Genomic DNA, 25,334 nt, shown 5'->3' on the forward strand with positions numbered 1-25,334 from the left:
CCCCGTACGCCCTCTCCTACTTACCTTCCAACGCACACGCGCATGTCTACGTTCCTACTCTGTGTACATCTGCTGCTCAGAATTTATTGACTGTTTGCGACATCTACAGTCTCAAGCTTTACAGGAATGGGATTGCTATAGCGCCGAGCGGTTGAGATAGTGGATAGAAGGGAGTTGGTGGTCGCGGTGGAGATTTGGGTGTTGCCCAATCGGGTAAGTTGTAGAGAGGAGTGGATGACGGTGAGCTCCCATGGGCGCACTGGGCGCGCTGGGAGCGAGATGGGAGCGACCTGGGCGTGCTGGGCGACCTGGGCGCGCTGTGACCTGCCAGTGCGAACGGCGCGAAGTGTGCGAATCTCGCGAACGCCGCGTCTTGAGCGAATCGCGCGAACATGGCAGACCTCGCAAACTGTGCGGACTGCGCGAAGCTGGCGGCCTGCGCGACCACGGCGACGACAGCTATCCCGGCGAGCAGCGCAGCCAGGGCGGTTACGGCAAACCTCGCGTTGGCGACGGCAAGGTCGAGCAGGGCGTCGAGGGCGCGTAGGAGCACGAAGACACCTCGCAGTAATCTACAGTTGAGCCAAACCTTCCTAATCGGGTAATTTGGATGAAGTTTGTACGGGTGGGAAGTTTGTTGTGCTGGAGGACTTGGATCGAAGTCGTTAGACTTTTTTCTTCTTCTTAGGAGCAGAGACAGGTGGGACTGTATGCACATGAGGGAAAGCTGGATTGGGAAGGCTTGTGAAGGTGTCGATAGTAGGTGTATATTGTCTACCAAGATGTCGCGCCTGCGATCCATCACCACCTGGACATTTACAGCCCCGATTAGGCAGGTTCGCTATTGACTGTAGATCACAGCAACTTTCACAACTCTCCTACTACCACCATCGTTGTCGTCTGAACCTGGTTGTCAGAGGGGTTGGATGTTGGTGTTGCGCGTTGTCTGACGTACAAGCCACATTAGGCAAGTTATCAAAAGCCGTCGATTACGGCGTCTGCAGAGTTACCACAGGCCCTCGTCGTCTGAACTTGCCAAGATTTCCAACCCAACACCAGGTCGTCCGCACTAGAGATTGCAGTGCAGCATCTACCAATGCACTGCCTATCTAGGCCTTGAGATCTTGGCCCCAATCCAGACTCTGCAAGCAGCCGCTTTCGTGCGCCCATCTGCCTTGCTGTCTGTTGTTGCATGACAAGGCTGAGGGCCAGCCTCGTCGTTCTGGCTGCTCATCTGCGCTAGAGATTGCAATGCACCCACCCACATCTGCCGCTCAGCACCCATCGTCCTCCATGCAGGTCTCCCTTTCGCTTACCTCGTCTTCTAAGCTAGAAATTGCAGTGCACTCCGCAAAGTGCATGACCGGATACGATGTAGACTTGAGTCCAGCATAGGCTGCGCACCCTTCCTCATACGCACATCTTCCGTCCCATCGCGCAAGGCTCGTCTTCAGCCTTACTTCTACCTGCGCTTCTACGCTAGAGATTGCAGTGCAGTCATAGCGGTGGATGTACCCGAGCATGGTCCAGACACTCTGTCCAGTCGGTTACTCCCTCTCCTACGCTAAGAGTTGCAGTACAGTGGGTAGGATGTTTCTTCACGCCGGGATCTAGACGACAACACAGCCAATAGCATATGCATCATCAGCAGCCTGCGTCCCTAGTTGCGAGTTCTGGACTGCGCACCCTTACTCCTACTTATCTCGTCTAGTTCCCTCACAAGGCTGAGATCCAGCCTCGCACGTTTCGTTCAACTGTTCTTCGTGCTAAAAATTGCAGTGCAAAAAGGATGGGGCCAAAACTGTCCAAGCGAAGGATCACATAAAACCTGCCGACATTTCTCGTTGCTGACCAGCCACTGGGATGAGCATCTCCATACGGATAGTACAAAGTGTCGAACATCGTAACAAACTTCCAAGGACGCTGCCGATAAAGCGCTTCTACAACCAGGATAAACATATCAACGCATTCTCCTCTAAATGTATATAAATTAGAGGTATAGCGGGAGCCGAACAAGTGTGCGTCGATGTTATACCTGGATAGTAGAGCTGGCTTGGCCGATCACTTTTTGTCTACATCTTCAGCCTCATCATACCGGCTTTGTCATCTTACAGCCCGTTGGCGCTCGGAATTGCAGTGCACCCTCGGCTCTTCGGTTTTATCTTTCCTAGTATATACAGGCGCGAGGCTCGCATGCACACAGCCACATAACTCTGCTCGTCCACGCTAAAGATTGCAGTGCAATGGCCTTACACCCCCTGCGTCCAGGGGCATCTTTGTACAGTGCCCCTCGAGATGCCGCTTTACTTCAAGACCGCTTACCCTTTAACATCAAACATTACAGGGCATTCACCCTTCTAAGCCTCTTCTTCATCTATCACCCACAAGCCATGCACTGCACTCTTCGGAACAACGAGATTTGTAGTAGGCACACTCAACGCACTAGTTCTTTATGCAGTTCGTATTCTACCGTTGCCAAATTGCCGTCCCAATTGGACGACTAAGCAGGGAACCATCGATCATAGCAAATCTCACGACGCTACAACATTTGGTCTGAGCTTGCCAGCAAGAGGTTATTTACACTGCAATACGGCTGCTGAACCTTCAGCCTTATCCTTTCAGCCTCGCCCATCATCTGTTCTTCCGCGCTAAGAATTGCAGTGCAGGCTTTGGGCTGCGGTGCACGCACAGGCTCGTTGGGCCGCAAACTCTTTTCTGTACTCCTCTCTTCCTCTTCTCCCACAAGACTGAGATTCAACCTCACACGTATCGTTCGATCTACTTTCCGCTGCGCTCAAGATCATGGTGCACACCTCAGACCGTCCCTAGGAATAACTTGACATACACACGACTGGATTCATCATGGATGGCGTGTCTTCGTACCTGATTCTTCCTTCTTATCGAGTGATATAGTTCTGTTCACTTTCAGCCATGCCCTTTTATCTATCTAGGTAGTCTTCCATGCTAGGAATTGGAGTGCAATGCTTCGCCGCAACATTAGAACTTGAATTGAGCTGCTCCTTAGCATGTGGATAGTAGCCTATGCTCCCTAATACGCTGGCGTGCGTCGAGCTGCTCTCCTACGCTAGAGATTGCAGTGCCCGGTCAGTAGGAAGAGGTTAGCTCCACCAACATTTTTCAGCCTCCTCCACTTATAGGACATCCGCGATTGGTCGTACCCCTGCTGTTCCACACCCAAAAAGCGTAGTGTGGAGTGCTTAAGACGGTTCGTCCGCGCTAGGAATTGCAGTGCAGTTGTCAGCTCAGCCTGACACCGAAAGCGCAGTATCCAACCACACACAAGATCAGCCTTGTGTAAACTGCTCTTCGGCGCTAAAGATTGCAGTGCAAAGCGCTCGTTGGTGAGCATCTTGGCGATGGGGTTTTCCGGTGAACAGACTTCAGGAGGACTCTTACTACTGGTCACATACCTACATGTCCTCATGCGCATAGCCAATGATAAGCATACATCAGCTCGTTCGCGCTAAAGATTGCAGTGCAACTTTGGCTTGCAGCAGCTCGTCGCTACTGCTAGCCGTGGAGTGGACTCATATCCTCCCGTGCATACATCCTAGTCACATACGCTCTCGTCCAAGCTAAGGATTGCAGTGCACATGTATGCTTTGCGTCGACAAATTATGCCTTTGTCTTCTTCCTACACATTTCATGTCTACTCGACTTCCTATTCGCGCTAGAGATCGCAGTGCATGCTTCAGTGTCGTCTGTCGTCCAAGGTTGCCCATTCGATATCCATCCGTATACCACCACCAACACCACTAACACCACTAATAAAGTCTTCAGCTCATCAGCTCGTTCAGCTCAACCTCTCAGACCTTGTTCACCAGGAAAGATGGCACGAAGATATTCATACTGACGTCAAAACGTTATCCATTATCACTACTAGTAGCACTCCCTCCCATCATCACCTCTCTCTCCCCCCATCCCCCTCACCATCCCTCCTCCCCTCCTCAGCCCTCATATCCTCCCTACTCCCCTGTCCCCTAATCCCCCTCCAAAGCCCACTCAACGTACTAAGCGCACTCAAACTCCTTCCTCTACCCACTCTCCTCCCACCACCCGGCGTCCTCTGCCCAGCATTACCAGCACCATCCTCGGCATTCGCACTATCCCTCGTCCGTCTTCTACTCAACGGCTCACCAACCACCAATCCCGCACCCATCATACCATCTTCCCCTTGTCCGAATCCATCTCTATCCCTCTCCCTCGCAGCCAACGCAAGCAAACTCTCCCTCCTCCTAACACTACCCCCCCTCTTCAAATCCTGAACCATAGTACTCAAACTCGTACTCAGCGGACTCGCCAACAAAGGACCCCCCGCAATACTATTCCTCGCACTTTGAACCCTATCACTCGTTCTCAGTCTCCGTAGTCCCATACCCGACCCCGGCGTCGTGGGGACTTCATTCGACGATTTACCGCGCGTAGGCGTGCTAGGCGGTGGGAGATCGGTGTCGGAGACTGAGACTAAGGGGGCGGGTGCGGCTTCAGAGGGGAGGACGGGGGTGGAGGTGTGCCGGTTTAGGGGTGGGGTGCTGCGGTAGGTGGGTTCGTTGGGGTGGGACCAGGGGTTTGCGACGAGGGAGGAGATTATGTCGGCGGTGGCTGGGCGGGTGGGGTTTGGTGGGGTGGAGGGGTCGGTGGGGGTGAAGGTAATGTTTGGGGTTGAGGGGCGTGTGTCTTCTGAGGTGTCGTCTTGGTAGCGGCGTTGGACGGAGACGGGTGGGGAGAGGGCGCGTGTTGTTGAGGAACGGCGTGTACTTCCAGCGACCTCTTCGCTGGGCTCGTTGATGGCGTCTGTGTAGGTTTCGCCGGCGAGGTGGATGGCGTCTTCGGGTTCTGGGTCGTGGTCGGAGTCGGAGTCGTCATGGTTTGATGGGCGGCCGCTGGTGATGAGCCAGACGCCGAAGAAGGTTAGGGCGCATCCGCCGACGAATTTCCCGGCGTCTTCTCCTGAGGTTCGTTCGAAGTCGCGGTAGAGGACTGCTGAGCCGCCGATGACGGCAAGAGTGAAGAGGACGAATTGGACGGGGATGACCTGCGTCGCGTCGAAGCGCTGGAGAGCTCGGTTGACGTATTTGATCTGCATTACCGCTGTGCCGACAAGAATGGCGACCAGTAGGTAGAAGACGGGGAAGGTGATGGCGCGCCAAAGCGTATATGAAAGCAGCGAAGCAACGCCTTTGGTAGACAACGCTGTGTATCCACCTAGAAACCGTTAGTTTTCAATCCCAAGAACATCCCCATGCCATGTCCGTATACATACCAAACAGCCCCACAAGTCCCAAATCAATCAAGATATTCTTCTCCCCATACCGATTACTCGCAACCATCAAGCACGCAATAACCCCCACCGTAATTCCCAAATACGTCTCAAACTCCCATCTCCTAATCAAATCCCAGATCTCTCCAGGACCCAACTTGGGATTATTGTCATTAGCCGAAAGCACCACCGTAACCGCGCCCCCAACAGCAATAACAACACCCAACGCGTCTCTCTTGCGGAAAGGCTCCTTGAGCATAAACGGGGCGATGATGCAATTCGAGATGAGCGCAACAACGCCCAGCGGGGAAACGATAGACGCAGGCGCGAACCCGTACGCGAGGAAATTCCCCGCTTCGCCGATTGTCATGAGAATGATGCCGAACCACCAATACGGCGATTTGAGATACGACGTCTGCTTGAAGACCTCCTGCTTGGCCGATTCGTTGCTGTCTTCTCTTCCCACCGCCGGTCTCGTATCCCGGGGTATCAACGGATCGCTCTCGGACGCCTCAAACATATCGTCTTCCTGCCCATTACTCCTCCGTCTCCTCTGCTCAACCATGCCCTCGCTCCTCCTGCTCCTCAACCCCATCTTCTGCACCTCCTCCGCCAATCTCCCCGCATCGTCCATGCCCGCCTTCCGCCTCTTCCTCTGTCGTTCTTTCTCGTGGAATTCGCGGTCTAGGCGTATGTGCGCGTATCGCTGCATGTTTAGTGCGAACGAGATGAGCACGTTGCCTATTATGGCGGTGATGATGCCGATTAGACTGCTCCAGTTCTCTGTGTATCCGCCGCCGCCTCCTCCGCCTCCGTGGGCGTCTTTCGATATCCATGATAGCGCGGTGTAGGGTGTGGGTGTGGATGTGGGTATTAAGCTTTGTAGTGCTGTCGCTGGGCCTGCAGCGACGGGGTGGCTGGGTGGTATATGCATCGTTATCGCCGTGGGATAGGAATTCTCGAGGGAGCTCGTCGTCTAAGCAATAGCTTCGTCCGCGCGTCGTCACGTATCGGTGTCCGTCGTCGCTCGTGGGGACCGATGGTGCTTCTTCTCCGTTCCCTCGGTTCTATTCGTTTCGTATCGTAGATTGCGACAAAGAAGCTATGTACAACGAAGGCGTGTCCAACGAAGGCAGTACAACGAAGGCACAAGAAATGGAGCAACGATAATTATATGCGACCAAGGATACAGGGCGGTGACAACATGTTGTTTTTGCCCAGAAGTTTCGGCGGTGCTACAAAGTCGCGGCGGCCCGTGGCTGCAAAGTTGGGCTTGCTTGCTTGGGTGGTCGGCTTGGAGCTGGTGCCGTATGCCGCGCGACATTTTGCAGGGTTCACTGATGCTGGCCCACGCTAGCCGTCACCGTGCATGGTGGATCCGTCGACACCGGACGACGCACGAATATCATGGGGATGAATCTCATCAACATACTTGGAAGTAGAGGTGCTTCATGTCTGCACGCTCGTGCTTGTCGCAGCTGTCCAACCCCTCGCACCCAGGGATAGCATGCGACAACACTTCTTCTCGCAGTTCTGCAGCGCGATAAGCAAAAAGCGCCTCTGCTCCCTACACTGGTCAAACTGTAATCACCAACACTCGTCATAGAACGATCTCAAAACCGCAACACAAAAGTTTCATGGAATTTTCATGAAAATACTCATTTTGAGATATACTGTACAATATCACGCGAACTAGATGTCCATCTGGAATAAAGAACCTTCGTGTAGATGCCATCTCGCCAGCCGACGTGCAAGTCGATAACCCATTAGCACTTGGCCTGATACGCCATTGATGAATGCAAACGCTATCCTTATGCTTTTTTAGAATCCGATATCGTGTCCTTCAGTCTGGTATGTTTCAAGCAAGAGACATCTGCGCCTCCCCGTTGGTGGCTTCGGCAACACCATCGGCATCCTGCTCCATGCTCTCAGCGACCTCGTCAGGCTCAGCAGCAAGAAGTCTGATACGAGCTTCGACCGCCTCTTCGCCGACGACAGACTCTTCGACCTGCGCCTTGCGGATGAAGACAGTCTGCCAGCGCTTGCCCCAGGCCTTGATTAGCTCGACTTCTTCTTCAGTGAGCGAGCCATTGGAGGACTTCTCAATCAGAGTGTCAGCGGAACCCTCTGCGACACCACGCATGGAGTCTTCGATGTACTTGAACAACTCGCGGGCGTTGTCGCGGTCCTTGGCAAGGGTGGCCTCAACCATCTCGATCTGCTCTTGGGGAAGACCCTTCTGGAGACGGGCTGACGCGATCTGACGGTTGCGGTTGGTAACCTTGGCGACTGTGTTGCTAACCATCTCAAAGACCCAGCTCTCGGTCAGAGCCTCGCCAGCTCCCATGTGGCTACCGAATACCCACTGAACGACAGTCATCGGCGCAAGAATAGTATAGTTGAGCAGAATATCGATGATGCGGACCGCAACACCAGGCTGGTCTTTCCAGTACTCGACGACGCTTGCAACGATCTGGCGACGTGCGACCTCGTTCTGCGAGAGCTCCAGTAGCCTGTCCTTGCCGCGTTCAATGCAAGACAGAACGTGGGACAATGATTTCGCTCCCAGTCGGCAGATGGCGGTGACGAAGGCGTCGGTCGAAGGCACGAGGACTTCGGTAATGCCCTGTTCAAGAGCCTTCTCGTGAATGCTGTCGATAGTGACTTGGATCTCTTCGGCGGTAGCCTTCTTCCTGAGTTGACTCAGAAGCATCTGACCTTCAGCAGCATAGGGGGTTTCTGTGGTATTGTTAGCGGGATGCCTGTTACATACGGAGTATACATACGTTGGTTATCGTATTTGAAGTCAGGGCTGTTGTCTGCATCTAGACGCTCAGGAATCATGGTGTGCATCGGCTCTGGCAGCGTTGATCGGATGCGCTTGGCAAAGGATAACCTTATCTCCTTGTCCAAAGTCGCAAGAATGAAAGCCTTCTTCGGGTGCAGGTTAGACAGCTCGAGATCCTCAAGCCTAAAGTTGGGTTAGTGTAGTTCCAAAGAAAAGAGGGATTAACATACCACTCAGTCCATCTCCATCGGAACTCGAAGTTGCTGAGATGGTGGGAGAACCAGTCGAGGAATCGGTAGCCTAGCTCAAGATCCATCATGGGCAGGTTCTTGTAAATGGTACGGATGGCACGTCCAAGAGACGGAGCAATAGCAGCAGGTGCGACCTTGCAGCATTGTGTAATGAGCGCATGGTAGTAAACGAGCTTGTGCTCGGCGCTAGGCAGCTTGAACAGTTGCGAGAAGATGGCATCGATGATCATATCTTCTGACTTGTACTGAATCTTGTCGCCAACCAGCTCACGGAACTTGTCGAAAGGTGAGCCGCGCTTAGCGAAGATGTCGACGGACCAGTAGCAGTCAACATCCACAAGGAACTTGGCCACCATTTCACGGTTAAAGTCGAGCTGGTTGATGGTGTCAACAATGGCATCCCGAACAAGCGACGAGGCAATGTCGCTGGTCTTGGGGACGGTGTCGACTTCCTGATCAGCGAACAGGGAGAAGTACGCCTCCGGGAAGACAGGCCGTGGGCCAGGGTTGACTGGTGACGGGATGGTGAAAGTCGGGAAGGCGTGAGTCTGAGGAGCCGTGGGCAGGGCGTCTTCTTCTTTGGCATCCGCCCTACGCAAAGCCTCGAGGTCGATGCGTGGAAGGCATCTCAGCTCGAAACCAGACTCGGCTTCAGCTGACAACTGTGTTTGAAGAAGGCCAATGACGCTGTGGTGGTCTACCGGCTTCGACTCGAAATCGCCGACGTAGGAGTGGATGAGGCTCTCGATGGGAACCGCATTGCTCGCCACGATGCCGGTGTTCTTCAGCAGTTGTTGCGCTTGTTCGTGGAAACGCTCTCCTCCAGCGACGATGGCGTAGGGAATCGTAAGTAGGATGATCTTGACGAGTTCGATACCGACAACCTATCACTGTTAGTAGAGTTCCCACATCATCATCCGAAGATCTTACATCGTTCTCGTTGGCACTCTGAAGGTCAACGACTGTGTCGAAGAGTTGTCCAAGGAAAGTGAAGACACCATCATCCTCGTAGAGCGACTGCAGGCACGCGAAGAACCTCAGAAGCAACTTGAACTCTTTCCATTCGCCCGCATTCAGCGCCTCCTGTGCCCGGTCTCCGACGCGCTTCATGGCCTCGATGGTGATTTGTGGCTTGACATCGTTGGCGTAGTAAGCGACAGCTGCGACGAATGGGATCTTGAAGGGTTGCTCGATGATTCTAAGACAATTAGTGAAAGGTTCATTGATGGGGGATCTGTCTCTGCTTACAGCTGTACCAAGACATCGAAGAAGTCAGAGCGGAGACGCTCATCGTCAAAGTGCTCTCCAAAGTACTTTGCGATCTCGATAGCCTCGTCCTGTGGGAGCTTGGTGGAGCTGGCAATGTTCAAGAGCAGTCTGCGCAGCTTGGGGAACGGCGGCTCTTCGTATCGGCGACGTGGGCCTCCGTCATCGTTGCGGCGGCGCTGGGGTCCGCGACGGTCATCACCGCGGTAATGGTTATCGTCATCTGCGCGACGCTGTTAGTACAGTAGAAATGCCAGATACACAAGCCAGTCCATGGGGTAGGGAGGATAGTCTCGGCCTCGATTTGATGCCCATTACAGCCATCGAATCAGAGAAGCTATCCAGCCCACCCATGCAGCTTGCGCAATCGTTTGTAGCAGGACAAGTGCAGACTCACCATCACGGCGGCGCTTGTTGTTTCCTCGATAGTTTCCACGATCGCGCCTGTCATCACGTCGGTCCTCGCGCCTATCATCGCGCTCTTCTCTGACGTCTGCATCTGCCATGGTTGCGACCAAGACTGCGCGTGCCTTCTCTTCTAACGTCTCCGGAGAATCTTCCCTCAGTTGCGACGGGATTCGTGTAGAGTTGGCGCCGAGGTCGTCGTGATCGTAGTATACGGGCTGCCGTGGGGGATAGAAGTCGCCGTGTCGATGATTATACACACGGTCGCGGAATGGGGTGGTTCGGGTGCGATGTTGGCGGATGGTTCGCGATAGTGAATCGTCGAGTTGGCGCGGAAGTCGCACTGGAGCTTGCGCATCGAAAGGGTTAGCGGCATTTGCTCCCGTTCCAGGCGTATCTTGGCGCTCGGTCCATGCACTCTCGACGTCAACGTCCATTGCCAAATCATTGAACGGTGAATCATCCCGAACGAGGTATTGCTGCGCTTCCTCATCGGTCAACTTGAGTAGGGCCATGCGATCTGCCGACATGAATGTGCAATCCATGTCTAGGTTGTTGATATTGCTGCTTTTACCGTGATGTTGTTAACTGTTGGTTTGCACCTGACTACCTCTTCGATCAAAGAACTGGGTCTGTTAAGAGGACAGATGTAGACCACAAGATGAAGGCTCTATATACAGATCCATCACGCAAATCCATCTCGTATACTGAAGCTAGCAAGGTGAGACTGTCAGTAAAGGTAGGCCATGTTACCTAAAGGCCCTATGCTTACCTCCAGGTGAAGGCAAATGGTGATCCGTACAGATCCCGATCAATCATCCTGATGTCCCAAATGAAGGTTTCCATGCACTGGCGAAAGTCTGGATGTTGCGAATTCTACAAAGGACCTACAAAATTTCATAAAATTCATCACATCTCACAAGACCGAGAAAATGTAAGATGTGAAAGGAATCTCCGTTATAGAAAATATGCTGAGAGGTAGGCGAATAGCAGGATAGTCATTGTCCATTGGACATTCGTTCCGCTGCAAATGCGCAGTGCCTCGCTCTAGTACTTGTCCGGAGCTAGCCATCCATTGACCAGCCCGTATGATCCCATCCTAGGGATAGCATTCCCAAGTTCATAAAAGCCTCATCGCCCGATGCGCAGCCCGCCGAACTCATCTTAACAGAAAGAAAACTCCCGCATGCAACCCAGGTGACGCATAGTAACCATTGTTGAAGCATCGGAATCGGATGAGCGAGACCCTTCCTTCGTATCCCATACTCAATACATCCCGAATTTTGCCCGTTCCTCATTTCCTTCATAGTTGCAACCTGCTGCACCCATTCGTCATCTTAAAGGGGATCGAAGGAACATCATTTGCCGTGCCGGTCCATTGATCATTTCGCGTAAACGGGGATGCCAACAGTCCCCAAAGAAAAGCAAGCCAGGTCATTCTTTGTAAAGGTGAATGTCGGTATCATTTCAGACGCGCTCATATAAAGCAGGAAAGGGTGTGCTCCTCGTAGTATACACCTGATAAAACCGACGCCCAATTGAGACTCCATTTTGCATCTCTCCGGACGGAAAAGCTTTGTGCTCCGGTCCAGAGAGGATCAGAAGCCGCCGCATGAATGAATGGTATCGTGTCGTGTGATAGCAGAGGGCTTAATCCAGCCTGGCTATCATCTGATCCCGCGTTAATGGCTTGAAGTTCGGCGATTCGAAGTCGAGGCCACGGGCGGCTAGTGTCGCGCGGATGTGCTGCGGTACCAGCTGGTTATTGAGGTGAGGAGCGATGGACAATTCTGGAAACATTAGACTTTGCATCTCGTAGGATTCGGAACAAACTTACCGTGGTGAGTGAAGTTGTACAGCTCAGGCATATCACGAGTGGCTCCGTTGGGGTGACGCGAGTCTGGGAGACGCGTGTTCGGGTCCCTCAGCTCGTCAAAGAAGGGGTGTACCATGGCATCGATGGCCGAAAGACGCTGAGTTGGCGTGTACTCGAGGAGTTTGGAGATCAAATCGATCGCGTTGGGATCAGCCTTCCGGAACACCTAGTCCATGTAAGTAAAAATGGCGGGGCTACCGGAGACGCATCGCTCAACATACCTTACTGAACGGGTGAGGCTTAATCTGGGGGAACTTGTGCTCCATGTAGTTCGGGTTCATGGTGCGGATCTGGTCGCGGGTGGGCGTTCCTAGAACCTTGATGATCTCTACCAGCTGGTCGATACCTGACTCTCCCGGGAACAATGGCTGTCCAAGCATGAGCTCCGCCATGACGCAACCCGTAGACCAGACATCTGCACAATATTAGCACGGGCTCCCGCTCATTACAGCACAACACATACCGATCTTGGTAGTGTAGTTTGTCGCTCCGAAAATCAGCTCAGGCGCACGGTAGTACCTGGAGCAGATGTACGAAACGTTGGGCTCATTCTCGACCAAGATCTTGGCGCTTCCGAAATCGCACAGCTTCAGGACACCGGTTGAGGGGTCTAGCAGGAGGTTCTGGGGCTTGATGTCCCTGTGGCAGATACCCTGCGAGTGAATGTAGGCGAGCGAGCGGAAGAGCTGGTAGATGTACAGCTTGACTTCGAGGATGGGCATAACCGACTTCATCTTGTTGAAGTAGCGCGAAGCACGGTACACGGTCTCGGGAACGAACTCAAGCACGAGATTCAGGTACACCTCGTCTTTCTGTGGCTGAAACGGTTAGCTACACGAAATGCACGCACGCGCTTGCTTGCAGACACGTACCCGCTCGCCGTTGTTGTAGAAGAAGGCCTTGAGCTCGACAATGTTGGGATGTCGGACAATGCGCATAATCTGGAGTTCGCGGTTCTGCGGGGGTCAGCTGGGGCTGCATGTCATGATGGCGCGCAGACGCACCTTGAAGCGCTTGTCTTGCAGGACACGCTTGATGGCCGCATCTTCACCACTAGGCGACAGTTTGGTCTGGAAGACGACGCCGAAAGAGCCGTTGCCGACAATCTTGCACTGCGTGTATGCGAGGTCCTTGTAGTCGCCGGTCAGGCCGTCCTGGACCTTTTCGCGGATAACTTCTGCGGGCGGGTGAGCATGAGGCCAATTACGCGGCGGGATCACGGGGGGCACTTACCACCCATTCTTAGCGATGAGAAGGCCGATGGCCGGTTCTGGCTCATTGTTTGGTGTTATGCGTGTGGGAGGGGGTCCGGCAGCGCTGCGCGGATTGCTGGGGAACTGGAGGGCGGGCGGCAGGGGAGTTGAGTGTGGGCGAGGAGTGGTGTCGGGCGGGCTGAGGCGGAGCAGATAGGGTTGTAGGCGCGAGGTCGAGTGTCAAGAGGGCGTGGTCCCGCGTGCCGTCTGTGCAGTACCAGGTGACGCTTGTTGTGGCTGACGGAGCTAAGGAACAAGGAAGGCGCAGGTCGACCCCTCAGCAACGATGCTCGGGCGGCAGTCACAGCAGGTGGTGGGAAGGGGGTGAAGGAGAATTGAGGGCGGAGATGGAGAGCTTGTGAAGGTGCGAGGAAAGGCGACGATGGGGTTGAGTGACGGCAGTGCTGGGGATTAAGGGCGGGGCACTGCTAGTGCGAAATTGGGTGCCAACGTGATCAGAAGGCCTGCAATTCACCTACTTGTCAGCGCAGACCAGCCCAGCGGCGTCTAAGCTGCTCGAGGGAGCAGCGTACAGTAATCGCCCGGTGCAGGAATCACGGACCTGCAGGAAACGGGGGGATGGGATAGGATGCAGATGATAGCTTCTCGTGGAGCCTTATAGTAATACACATACACAGGGCTGCTCTGGCGGCGGCAGGAGCATGCGAGCGCGCCTGCTTGAAACAGACGTCAGCACACGACAGTGAGTGTGCTCTGCCAGCCGTCGCCAGCGGCCTCACATACGACATCGCCAACATTCAACATGACCATTGCGTCTGCAGCTGCGGACGCCGGCCTGCACGTGAGGCATCAGATTTCTTCCCAGCACGCCGTCATGCCGCCTGAAATGAGCTGCACCCACTTGCTCGCTGGCGCGTGGCTGAGACGCACTCCAATCATGGCCGGGCCTTGCTGTGCTTATACTAACCTGGCCGTACGAGCTGTGAATACCTGCCCGGCGATAGGCTGCGCGGCTCTAGCAGGCAGTGAGTAGCTGCTATGCTCCGTTTGACATGCGACGACCGTTCCCAGTGAGACGTTATGGCCTGAGCAAGACCCTCTTTCCTCTCCAGGGCCCACGACGCCTCTGCCTTTAGCGAGCGTCGCTCAACACTGTGCGAATGCTCGACTCCGTCAGCCAATTCCATGCTGCGGACGCCTGAGCGCCCGCGGCAGCAATTTCATGCACCGCGCTGTTCGAGCAACCACAACCTTGTCTTTGTTTGCACCACCGCCCGTCAATCAAAGCCGCCGCCGCCGCACTTTCGTGTCGACGACGTACCAGGACACTCGCGAGAGTACAGGGGTCGGTAGCCGCAGAAAAGTCTTCCGACTGGCGTTGAAGAAGCTGATATCCGACTCAACAATATGGCTTTTTCCAAACTCTGACCGCACCCTTGCGGCCTGCTGCAAAACCAAGTCCCCCTGCACGCCGCCCTGTCGCCTCGTCCTGCTGCATCGTCATTCTGCTCGAGGCCCCGGCCACGCCCTCGTGGCCTGCAGCTCCACTTGGAGGGCAGCTGATGTTCTCTCGCGCCCTGGTCCTGGCGCCCCCCTCTTCGTCTACAGCCGAATGCCCGGGCGACCCAGAGGCGTGGCGTGTTATTGTGGTGCATATCCTTTCACAGCCGCCCAGCCCAGCGACTCACTATGCCCTTCTGGTCTCGTGAAATGCCACTCCACCGTTTGTGCACGCTTCCATCTTGACCGGCAGCCAGCTGCACCAAGCGGATGCGCATCAAGTCAACGACACCGCTGCTCTCGGATGTCCAGGGCCCACTGGCCGGTGTGAACCACTGCTCGGTGCGGGTTACACACGCGCACCTTTAAACCCGAATCGGCCGCACTTGCAGCAACCGACATCGTTGCAAACTATTCATGACGCTTGTGTTCCCCTCTTCGCCTTTCCCGCACTTGGTGCTGCAAGGCACGTGCAAATCGCGCGCGCAACATGTTCCAGGCGCCGCCAACAGCCATGCCTCGAACGACGATGGACATCACGTACAAGTCCATCTGCAGGCTACTGAGGTAGATCGGGCTGAAACAATTCCTACAGATTTTGCATTTGGCGCTTGCTGTGTGGGTAGGCTAGTCGAGCTACACTATCGATGCCCGACTGCCGCTCATACGTCAACATGCAGTGAGCATGCCGTTCGGAAATCCGACCCACCCTATTGGCTTTGGTCATGTGACTTAAGGGCTCTTGACGGCGATATTCCCAGCCGCTGCAGACGACCGCTCGACCGTGCGAATGGCCAAAACCAGTGTGATGAGCCCCACTGTTGCCGTCATTACTACCCATCCTCACCCGTTCCACTCATCAACAGTCTAGGTTCTCTTCGAGCCCGAGCTGGGCGCAAGCACACTCTCTCTGAATCCGTCACTTGACGTTTGCTCAAGCTCACTACGACACGAACCGTTTCTAACATGAAAATAGATTACGGGCCCCGAGGAATCGTAGATCAAGCCCGTGAAGCACCACATCGCTCCACAGCGACACTGTGTGACAAAGCCTCCCGCTCTGTCTCAGATCTGGTGGCGGGAGTCTATATGTAAAGCGACGAACAAGAACACGCAGGCCTAGACATCTGGACTTTATCAGCCTGTCGAACTTGGATGCGATACGATCTGCGCGACCACGATATGTACCCCCAATCCACTTCAAGTAGAGCACGCATATGGACTTCAGCCTTACGGAGTACCCGGCCGACTTGTCATACCCGACGATCGGACTATGCCGGTCCACCTATATGGTTGAATACTCGGAGATTTTCATCGCTGATAGCGCGCAACCATGCGGTACATGATGAGCATCTATTTTAGATGAAGACAATAGAGTATGCACGATGGTTGTACCACGAGCTGTATTCGGCTACCGACATCGGCCGGAGACCTCGCCACGCTCGTCTGCAGCTGTCATGTCGGATCCGTAGCAGCCCACTCAACATCGTGGTTACATCGTCACGGTTGAGCGCACACATCTCATGCATTCATCCGGTTCTGCACCAGAATAGCGACACGCAGCTGCCCGAGCGGATGATACCATTCTGTCAGTTAACTTGTACGCCCAAGACTATTATTGGCTCTATCTGGTGTCCGTGTACGCCACAAGCAGGCGGGACGACCTTCTCAGACACCTTTTGGTCGTTGTAGGAAGCATTCCGCGGGTACACATCCGCGCTCACCGACAAAAGTGTAACCCTCATCTTCCAAATTTTAACAATATTTTACCAGGCTACTGGCACTGCTATTGCATCAATTGACCCACGGTCTGATGTCTTGGCACTAAGAACAGTTACACGATACGTTTTACTCGTTTCCTACAACATACCCGTTTGATCCGGTCTGCGACAAGCAACCCTTCCGGAATTGAAGCCCAGCAACGAGGACCGAGCAACGTTATAGCCTTGCGATTTATGTCACCGTTACAGGTCTATCCTCATCACAAGCTGTACGAGGTAGCACCCTTCACATTTCACTACTACGTTGCTGTGAGAGTTATACAACGTATATCCGACTTCAGCTACATCTCAAAACTGCGACGTGGAATCAGAATAGAGTCGCTCACGTTTCTCTCCGACTCAACGACTAGTGACTGCTGACTATCAAAATTCATTGGGTCAGGTTACACTTCAAGTCGTGATCTTCTGAGAATTTCCGATGGAATGTCAGCATTTACTCAAACTTCAACCAAAGTACATCGTAACATAGATAAGACAGCGTGGGAAGAACCACAAAGGACTCCCGGAACCCCTTCACTACTGGTATGGAAACCGTTCATTGGCTGGTCTTGAAATCCAGAACTCCTCTGGATCCAGCTTCTCGGCTCTCAAACGCCCCTCGAGCACCTCATCACTGATAGTTCTCCTTCCCTCCATAACCTGCAGTAAGCCCTTATAATAGGACTCCCAATAGTCCTCCAACTGAACATCATGGTGTCCAAACCACATATCCGTCAACTGCCGTTCCTCGACCATCTCTTCATAAACACGCATGCGTCCTACATCCCCTACGTTCCACGTCTCCCAACCAGGGACTTGAAACACCATGCTCTCCTCGTCCTCGAGGATATGGTGTTCGTTGGAAAGAGTTAAACCAAGCTCCTCTCTGCCTTGATGAACGAAACGTGAGAGGTCAAAAGGACGTTTGGAGGAATACGCTTTGTAGCAGCGACCCTCAGTATGTTGTTCGCGATAACGACGTCGACAGTATTCTTCATCCCACAAGAGAGGATATTTATACTTCCGATAAGCCGCCAACACAGCCCTCCGCTGCCAGTGAAAGTGTTTCCGCAAGTAATGGTATATAGCTGCCATCTCCACCCTGGGCTCTACATCCCCTCCCAAAGTAGGTACAAACCATCCAAGAAGCTTATCCCGGAATGTCCGCATCACCATTTCCTCAGTAAAAAGCCTGTTGAAGAGTTCTTTCCAAGCGAAAGAAAATTCCCACGGCGAGACATCTGTGTTGATGGAGAGATTGGGGATGACGACATCGCTCCTTATACCGCCTTTCGAGTAGCCTTTGTTCAACGTGCCGGCACCGAAGTGCACGATGATGTTGGAATCGAATTGCTCCCACGGCTGTCTTTTGATGTTTCCTGTGGCGTGTTCGTACCAGCGGTTGGGCATGTTGGTGAGACGGAGACCGGTACGTTCAGTAAATACCACAATATCTGCGCCGTTGTTGCTTGAGTCATCTTTCTGGAGGACGCGAGGTGGTGTGGGGGCGATGAAGTTCACGAGTGGGCATGAGCCATAGTCATGTGGGATTTCGAATGTTAGCTTGGGGACCCAGTGGGCGAGGAAGTGTTGCTCGAGGTGCGCTTTGTGGTGGCGGGTTATGTGGCGTAGGTTTGTCCATTGGTAGGCTGGGTCGTGGGAATGGAGGGTGATGAGGGTGGTGATGATTTGGTCGATGAGCTCGCGGGGGAGGGCTGGCTGCGATGGCATTGCTGGTACCTAGGTATTCATGGATCGGAGATGTGGGCGGATTTGTGTTCAGGTGTTCGACTAGTAGGCTTGTGGCTGCTGGAGCACGATGAGTCAACTAGTGATGCATACTCGTGTTATGATCATAGAGTCAATGAACCCTATAACGACAACTGTATGAGTGCTGAGATGGCCCATATGAATTCCAACAACCACGTTGATGTACACATGCGATTCCATAGCCTCTTGCGGAGGTTGGACTGTGCGCCACGCGCAACGGTGGCGTCGCGTCCATTGCAGCTATCGCCAACTACAACCGCAGCGTCTACAACGACATGACTATCATCAATGCCTCGGCCAACGATACCCTTCTCTAAGATACGGTTGCCATCGGACACCTTGGCATCACGTCTGCGTGGTGTGAGAGAGCCAAGTTACGAGGTCCAAAGCGGAGGTGGTGCATGCCGTACCTCGGCAACTCTTAGCTCCCAACATCAATGACCGAAGCAGTAGCCACGGACGACTCGTTCTCCGCATGTTTTGTTAAACTACCCCGGATTTCCTCCCTGAACCGTCCTTCCCTACCTCATCCTCTCTCCACAGTACGCAATCATGTCTGTACCGTACGACCGCGCCTACGATCTGCTTAGCAACAGCAAGGATGGTCATATCTCCGCCTCTCAGCGCATTCCCGTCATCGCGCGGCCTTTCGTCAGCGAGAGGGCGGCGAAGACACTCGACCTTGTATGTGACTTGGCAAGCTCCGGATGATTACGTGCTAACATGTTCCTAGGTAGAGAAGTTCGTCGAAGAAGAGTGCATCCCCGCCGACGCCGTATACGTTCGCCAGATCGGCCAGACCGTCCAAGAGCGCTTCTCGTCACATCCATCCATCATCGAAGACCTGAAGAAGAGGGCACAAGAGCTTGGACTATGGAACATGTTCCTGCCCAAGGCACACTTCAAGGAGGGTGCTGGCTTCAGCAACCTCGAGTACGGCCTCATGGCTGAATACCTGGGCAAGAGCCGGACAGCTTCCGAGGCTGTCAACTGCGCTGCGCCCGATACTGGCAACATGGAGGTCATTGCCAAGTACGGTACTGAGGCACAGAAGAGGCAGTGGCTGGATCCCCTGCTGAAGGGCGAGATTCGCTCTGCGTTCTTGATGACGGAGCCTCAGGTTGCGTCGAGTGATGCTACCAACATTGAGATGACTATCAAGAAGGACGGTGACCATTACGTCCTGAACGGCCAGGTTAGTTCATCTTCGTCTTTTACTCACCCACCACATCACTAACAACCCACAGAAATGGTGGTCATCCGGCATTGGCGACCCTCGCTGCAAGATCTTCATCGTCCTCGGAAAGACCGACCCCAACAACTCCGACAAGTACAAGCAACAATCCGTCATCCTCGTCCCCAACACCACCCCCGGTGTAACCGTCCACCGCATGCTATCAGTCATGGGTTTCGACGACGCACCCCACGGCCACGGCCACGTGACCTTCGAGAACGTCCGCGTCCCCGCCAGCAACATGGTGCTCGGCGAAGGCCGCGGATTCGAAATCATCCAAGGCCGTCTCGGACCCGGACGTATCCACCACGCCATGCGCAGCATCGGCTCCGCCGAGAAAGCACTAGAATGGTTCCTCGCCCGCATCAACGACGAGCGCAAGAAGCCGTTCGGCGAACTCCTCAACAAACACGGCATCATGCTCGAGCGCGTCGCACGCTCCCGTATCGAAATCGACGCCGCCCGCCTCTCCGTCCTCAACGCCGCCATCAAGATCGACGAAACAAACGCCAAGGGCGCGCTCAAGGAGATCGCCGAAGTCAAAGTGCTCGTCCCCGAGGTCAACCTCAAGGTTATTGACTGGGCCATGCAGGCCTACGGCGGTGCGGGTGTGAGTCAAGATACTCCGCTTGCGCAGATGTGGTCGAGTGGCCGTACGATGAGGATTGTAGATGGGCCGGATGAGGTGCATTTGTTGCAGCTGGGTAAGAACGAGAACAAGAGGGGTCTTGCGCATAAGGCTAGGATCGAGGCGCAGCAGAAGAAGGGTGAGGAGTTGTGCAGACAGTATGGGATTGAGCCGAGGGATCCTTTGTACCTTAACAGGACGAGTGGAGAGGCTAGTAAGTTGTAGATGATCGTGAGATTGTCTAGGTATATTCCATGATGATGCATTTGCACTCAATTTCGTGCGAAGGTTTCGCGATACTGATTGCAGTGATCATAACCGTGTCTCCCAAGTCTTTCCAAACGAGTTGTCGACCGTGCGTAGCTTCCGTTTCTCACGATAAGACTTCGGAATGACATCACCGATAGCCCTTCCTTCTCGACATCAGACCTTGCACAACGAACCTCCATCTTCCACATCATCAATGACACACCCCAAGTACGAGTCATGGACACAATGATTTCCTCCTAGAACCCGCGATCCGCGACACGTACATCGCTGTGCAGAAGTATCAACGCCGCGAGTGCCGACTCCCTTCTAATCGTCCCATAACGCGAGGATTGCAGACGAGGTAGTACAAATGCTTGCTCAATATCCACCCGAGCTGTCGTTGGTCAGCATCAGTCTTGCTGCGGCCTCATTGGTCGGCCTCTCACCTTGCCTGTTGGCGCGTCGTCGCCTCTGGCGCAGCAGACATGCAGCGAGCAGCACGAATATCGGTATGCAGGTCGCGAGAAGAGCGAGGACGGAGATTGTGTTGTCTTTCGACCAAGTCATCGTAACAAATGCGGATTTCAAAGGTCGTCAAGGAAGACACGACAGACGGATTGCTGGTTCATGGAACGCTACTGGTAGTTCTCGCGTGCTGAACATATCTGCTGTGAAAGCAGATTTCGGCCATAGGTTTGCAATTCAGATTTGATGGAATTTACAAAGAAATTCGGATTTAGGGCCGGCATTATCACCTGACCAGGCCTGGGCATTTCGAAATCTGGATTGGACCAGGCTGAGGACGCTCAAATCTGAATTGGACCAGGCTGCGGTTGACGAAATCTGAAATAAGCAGGCGCAGTCGTGACGATGACGTCGAACCAGCCGCACCGGTGAGCTCTCGAAAGCAGATTTGCTGTATGCGCTGTCCCGGCTATCGGAATGATGGCGCTTATTGGCTCAGCGTACATGCGCAGCGTGCATGTGCAGTGTGGCTGAATTCAGATTTCGCCAGGGAAGGCGCCATTCACGTGATGTGATCTTTCACACAATACCTAAGTGCCCCACTGCCAGCCTGGTCCTAAATATTACATCAATCTGCATCTTCGAGATTCATCTCTTGCGAGACGAAGCATTTCGCCAAGTGCGACGATGGCCGAGGAGAAATATGCGCGACGAATTCCGGCCTCGGAGTGGGAATCCCACAGACCAACGATTCAGCGCTTGTACATGCGGGACGACAAGCCCCTGACAGCTTCGGGTGGATTATTAGAGACCATGCTGAATGAGTATGGTTTCTCAGCAACGTAAGCACATGACAGTCGAAATTATCCAGGCCCAGAGTAGGATGTTGACTTGAGAACAGCAAAGCGCAGTACGAAACAAGGCTGAAAAAATGGCACATGCGCAAATACCGATCTGAACGTCGTCGGCGCGCTCATGATTCTATTTCAGCAGGTATTGCGATTAGGCCTCGTTCTCCGCAACCATTCGCTCAAGAAGCTGCTTCCCTTGGTCTCATCTCATCTGTGTCCCCTCCATCAGGCTACGCGAAAGAATGGCGGAGCTGCAAATCATCCCCTTTGACGATTTTCACGTTGCAGTCTCACATGCCATCCCAAGAGGATGGGCTTTTCTCGATCCAACATTCAGGGGCCAATGATCCGGTCGACTACTCATGGTACACACAACTAAACGAAACCATCACTCCAACGGTATTAAGAGGCTCCAGTGGCTTTGAGCCTCATGAAGAGCCCCAAATGCGACCCCGTTTTCCGTGCGACTGGACTGCTGGTGACTCCTATATGGGAAAAGATGATAGATTCTCAACGAACAATCATTTCCCTGGCCGTCTATGCAACCCAGGAAGCTCCTCGAACACTCATTCTGCATCTTTCGCAACATTGATCATGCCGATCATCTCGCGCATGCTCTCAGGATCTGGATCGTTAGCTTCTATGATCCCCATGGGAGTTGGCATTGTACTGGAGTCTGCAATCTTAAACACAACTCATCCAGGCGCATCCCAGATTCTCAAACGACAAACTATCGATCATCAGTTCGTTTACCTGATATTTCATCGATTAATCAACGGAGGAAATGTGGTTCAGGCGCTCCTTGAGCCGAAGACAAAGCTTGACCATTTTTTCAATATGGGCATAAGATTTTGTTTTTCTCTAGACAGAAATGCTCTTAACACTGTCATCACCTCTACGCCATCGCCTTACAATCTGGCTCTAATACAGAACCTATTTCGTGTGGCGCTGATAACGGGGCATGAACTGGTTTTAAGTGTCGTTATAAATACGCGTCAAGAGAGTCTCGTCAATCGCCCTGTCATTATGGGAGACGCACTGTACTACCCTATGGAATACACAAGCCTCCACGGTCACATTCAAGCAACTCGGGTTCTTCTCAATCACGGCGCTGATCCTAATCGGCGGACCTATGGTGACTTTTTCAACCGCATCGGCAAGCTGCCATATACCCAGCAGAGCAGTCCCAACACTCGTGTCCAAATCTTGAGATCCTTGATAGATCATGGCTTGAAATTGAATCCTCACCCAAATTTGTTTCAAGGCGGCTGCGACCGGGATGAGTTGCTGCTGTTAGCCACCCATTACTTGGACAAGAGTTTTGAGATGTTCTTCCGTTTGCGCGCTTTACCACGAGTTCTATCACGAGAGGACTGGGACGACTCTCTATCTCAGGTACTGAGAAAGATTCTCAATCGGGCGCACTCTAAGAACAACATCGATTGCACCATTTGGGCTACAACATTGTCAGAGTCACTGTCTTGTGCAGTGCTGCGCAGTCATACCTCTGCAGTCGAGGTCTTGCTGGCAATGGGTGCAAAACCTGGTGTGAATTGTTTGATAAGTGCTGCCCGGAGCAATAATCTGAAGATCCTGGAAGACTCACTGGATCTTGGTCTAAACCCTAATGCCAGGAGATTGAGACCGTTCGCCAAAACGCCACACAACCATCACTTCTATGATGATCCGGACTCTGCGCAGCTCTACAATTGTACTGCGCTGAGTGAATCAATCAGAAATCCTTCGAGTAGAGCATTCAATCTACTTCAAGCACGAGGATTTGTCCTGCAATTAGCTAACCAACCGACCGGCCTGTCCTCAGCCCTGAAAGCAGCGTGCGAAGTCGGTGATAGCACGCTTGTGGACCAGCTTCTCTCATTGTGTATCGTTCCACAGTGCCTCCTGGACATTGAGGAAGCTTTTTACGTTGCCGTCGAGAATAATCATCAACATGTTATCAAACAGCTGCTGCATGTCGGTATCAAACCTACCCTATATTGTTTGAGAACGGCAATCGAAAGCAGGCACCTAGCAATCCTCGAGCTACTAGCCGAAGTCATGGACATATCCTCTCTTCCGTGGTCACAGGAGTCAACTGGTAAGATCATCATATTTGAAGCTATACGTTGGGGCGACCAAGCAGCTATCGAGCATGTGCTTCGGATGGGACATCCTATCAACATACTGAAGGAACTTAAGGATAGTCACCTGGCAGACTGGAACATACGCTCAAGCCTGCGACTGCCTGGGGATGCTCAATGCTGGGCTCTGACCCCTTTGAGTGCTGCTGTGTTGCAGGGAAATTCAAAAGCAGTTCGAGCTTTGATGGCCCACGGTGCACAAGTCGTGTTGTCAATTCTGGCACAAAGCCTTCCTGCATCTGATGGGATCACTCCAACGCCACTCACTCCGCTCGCTGCTGCTGCTATTCGCCATGACATCGCTTCGATCAAAGAGTTCTTGCGTATGGGCGCAGACCCTTTCGACAACGGCGCTCTTTTCGTATGTGCAGCACTGAGCCTGGAACCTATCATAACATTGGTGCTTTCTGCGTTCAGGAGTAGATATCCAGAAGGAACGAGAGCTTTTGGTCCAGAGGCACTGTGTTGTTCCATCAGAAACAACAACACACGGCTGGTTGGACTCCTTGCCAAAGACACGGACATATTTGGCCACATTTTGATGAAAGAAGCTCGCGACCGTGACGATCCCGTCCCTTACCCGAGGCTTCCACCACCACCGCCACCACCCCGAGGTGTAAGTTCACGTTTCTTCACGAGCCCACTTGGTGAAGCGATACGACTTCACTCTATATGTAGCGGTACTGACGAGATGCTTGACCTTCTTTTGCCCTTGGTCAAAAATCTCAATGCCATCGTCTGTAAGAATCTTAAAAACGGCAACATGACTTGCTTAACGTACGCGATTGGTCTGGGTTCGTTGAAGACTGTTCAGAAGCTGCATCAAGTGGGCGCGAACATATCATTACCAGCCGAATGGGAAATACCGCGAACACCATTGCAGGCTGCGGCGCAAGCTGGAAGCGTAAATATCGTAAAGTACCTTTTGGGACAAGGTGTTAATCCAAATGAGGCTCCGGCAAAAAGAGCTGGAGGAACAGCACTGCAACTAGCAGCAGCCAAGGGGCACGTCGGCATCGCAGCAGCTCTTCTTGATGCAAATGCCGAAATCAACGCGAAGCCAGCCATGTTGGACGGCAGAACCGCCTTCGAAGGTGCTACTGAGCATGGACGTATCGAGATGATGCTGTTCCTGTTCCATCGTGGCGCCAATCTCCTTGCAGACGAGAGCAGACAGTACCGACGTGCTGTCCAGTTCGCCGAAGACAATCTACAGCACGCTGCAAAAGAGCTCGCCGACGAATTACATGCGAAAGCAATGGCAAGTGTTGGAACAAGCTACATCGGTATGGGTGAATGTGGTTGGACTGGATTCGACATGGACGACTTTACAGAGTTCCTTCCTTGAGCGGAGGGAGTGTATTCGATGCTGTCTCAATTCTCTACTCTTGTTTGCGTTCCTTCTCCCTTCGATATAGCACTCAAGTTGCTAGTATATACACAGTCCAGAGATAAAAACATGATTTTCAGTATCCAGGTATTTAGTGAATGGGTAATGCTCATGATCAATTCGTCGGAACCTACTGCTTTGCTGCTATCATTGATATGTATTGTCGATGCGTTGCGAGTTGCAGCTTCCCCGAAGCTGATGGCTGCGGGATAATTCCGCTAGCGCGAACGCGTAATTGAGAGGCTCAAGCACGCGATCACTGCGT

At 53.2% G+C, this 25,334-nt stretch overlaps 5 protein-coding genes across 5 annotated transcripts; 2 read left to right on the forward strand and 3 right to left on the reverse strand.

Annotated features, from left to right (window-relative positions):
* Positions 1 to 4,262: 4,262 nt before the first annotated feature.
* On the reverse strand, positions 4,263 to 6,215 carry J4E78_003783 (uncharacterized protein; the record flags this gene model as incomplete). Its single annotated transcript, XM_049364419.1, has 3 exons — positions 4,263 to 4,282; positions 4,399 to 5,226; positions 5,285 to 6,215. The coding sequence occupies 3 exons, from the start codon at positions 6,213 to 6,215 to the stop codon at positions 4,263 to 4,265; spliced, it is 1,779 nt and encodes a 592-aa protein (XP_049223497.1).
* A 924-nt stretch (positions 6,216 to 7,139) lies between these two features.
* On the reverse strand, positions 7,140 to 10,536 carry J4E78_003784 (uncharacterized protein; the record flags this gene model as incomplete). The annotated part of the gene is made up of 6 exons (XM_049364420.1): positions 7,140 to 8,020; positions 8,068 to 8,252; positions 8,300 to 9,204; positions 9,251 to 9,518; positions 9,569 to 9,809; positions 9,984 to 10,536. The coding sequence occupies 6 exons, from the start codon at positions 10,534 to 10,536 to the stop codon at positions 7,140 to 7,142; spliced, it is 3,033 nt and encodes a 1,010-aa protein (XP_049223498.1).
* Positions 10,537 to 11,641: 1,105 nt separating this feature from the next.
* GSK1 (Glycogen synthase kinase 1) lies at positions 11,642 to 13,146 on the reverse strand (the record flags this gene model as incomplete). The annotated part of the gene is made up of 7 exons (XM_049364421.1): positions 11,642 to 11,781; positions 11,829 to 12,033; positions 12,089 to 12,282; positions 12,331 to 12,685; positions 12,740 to 12,823; positions 12,872 to 13,044; positions 13,101 to 13,146. The coding sequence occupies 7 exons, from the start codon at positions 13,144 to 13,146 to the stop codon at positions 11,642 to 11,644; spliced, it is 1,197 nt and encodes a 398-aa protein (XP_049223499.1).
* Positions 13,147 to 18,663: 5,517 nt separating this feature from the next.
* On the forward strand, positions 18,664 to 20,198 carry J4E78_003786 (uncharacterized protein; the record flags this gene model as incomplete). The annotated part of the gene is made up of 3 exons (XM_049364422.1): positions 18,664 to 18,795; positions 18,845 to 19,306; positions 19,359 to 20,198. 3 exons carry the CDS (start codon positions 18,664 to 18,666, stop codon positions 20,196 to 20,198), a joined length of 1,434 nt encoding a protein of 477 aa, XP_049223500.1.
* A 4,244-nt stretch (positions 20,199 to 24,442) lies between these two features.
* J4E78_003787 (uncharacterized protein) lies at positions 24,443 to 25,027 on the forward strand (the record flags this gene model as incomplete). Its single annotated transcript, XM_049364423.1, has 1 exon — positions 24,443 to 25,027. One exon carries the CDS (start codon positions 24,443 to 24,445, stop codon positions 25,025 to 25,027), a length of 585 nt encoding a protein of 194 aa, XP_049223501.1.
* Between the last annotated feature and the right edge of the window lie 307 nt (positions 25,028 to 25,334).

This window comes from Alternaria triticimaculans (assembly GCF_023758025.1).
Source record: "Alternaria triticimaculans strain BMP 0046 chromosome Unknown scaffold_4, whole genome shotgun sequence".
Classification (NCBI taxonomy): domain Eukaryota; kingdom Fungi; phylum Ascomycota; class Dothideomycetes; order Pleosporales; family Pleosporaceae; genus Alternaria; species Alternaria triticimaculans.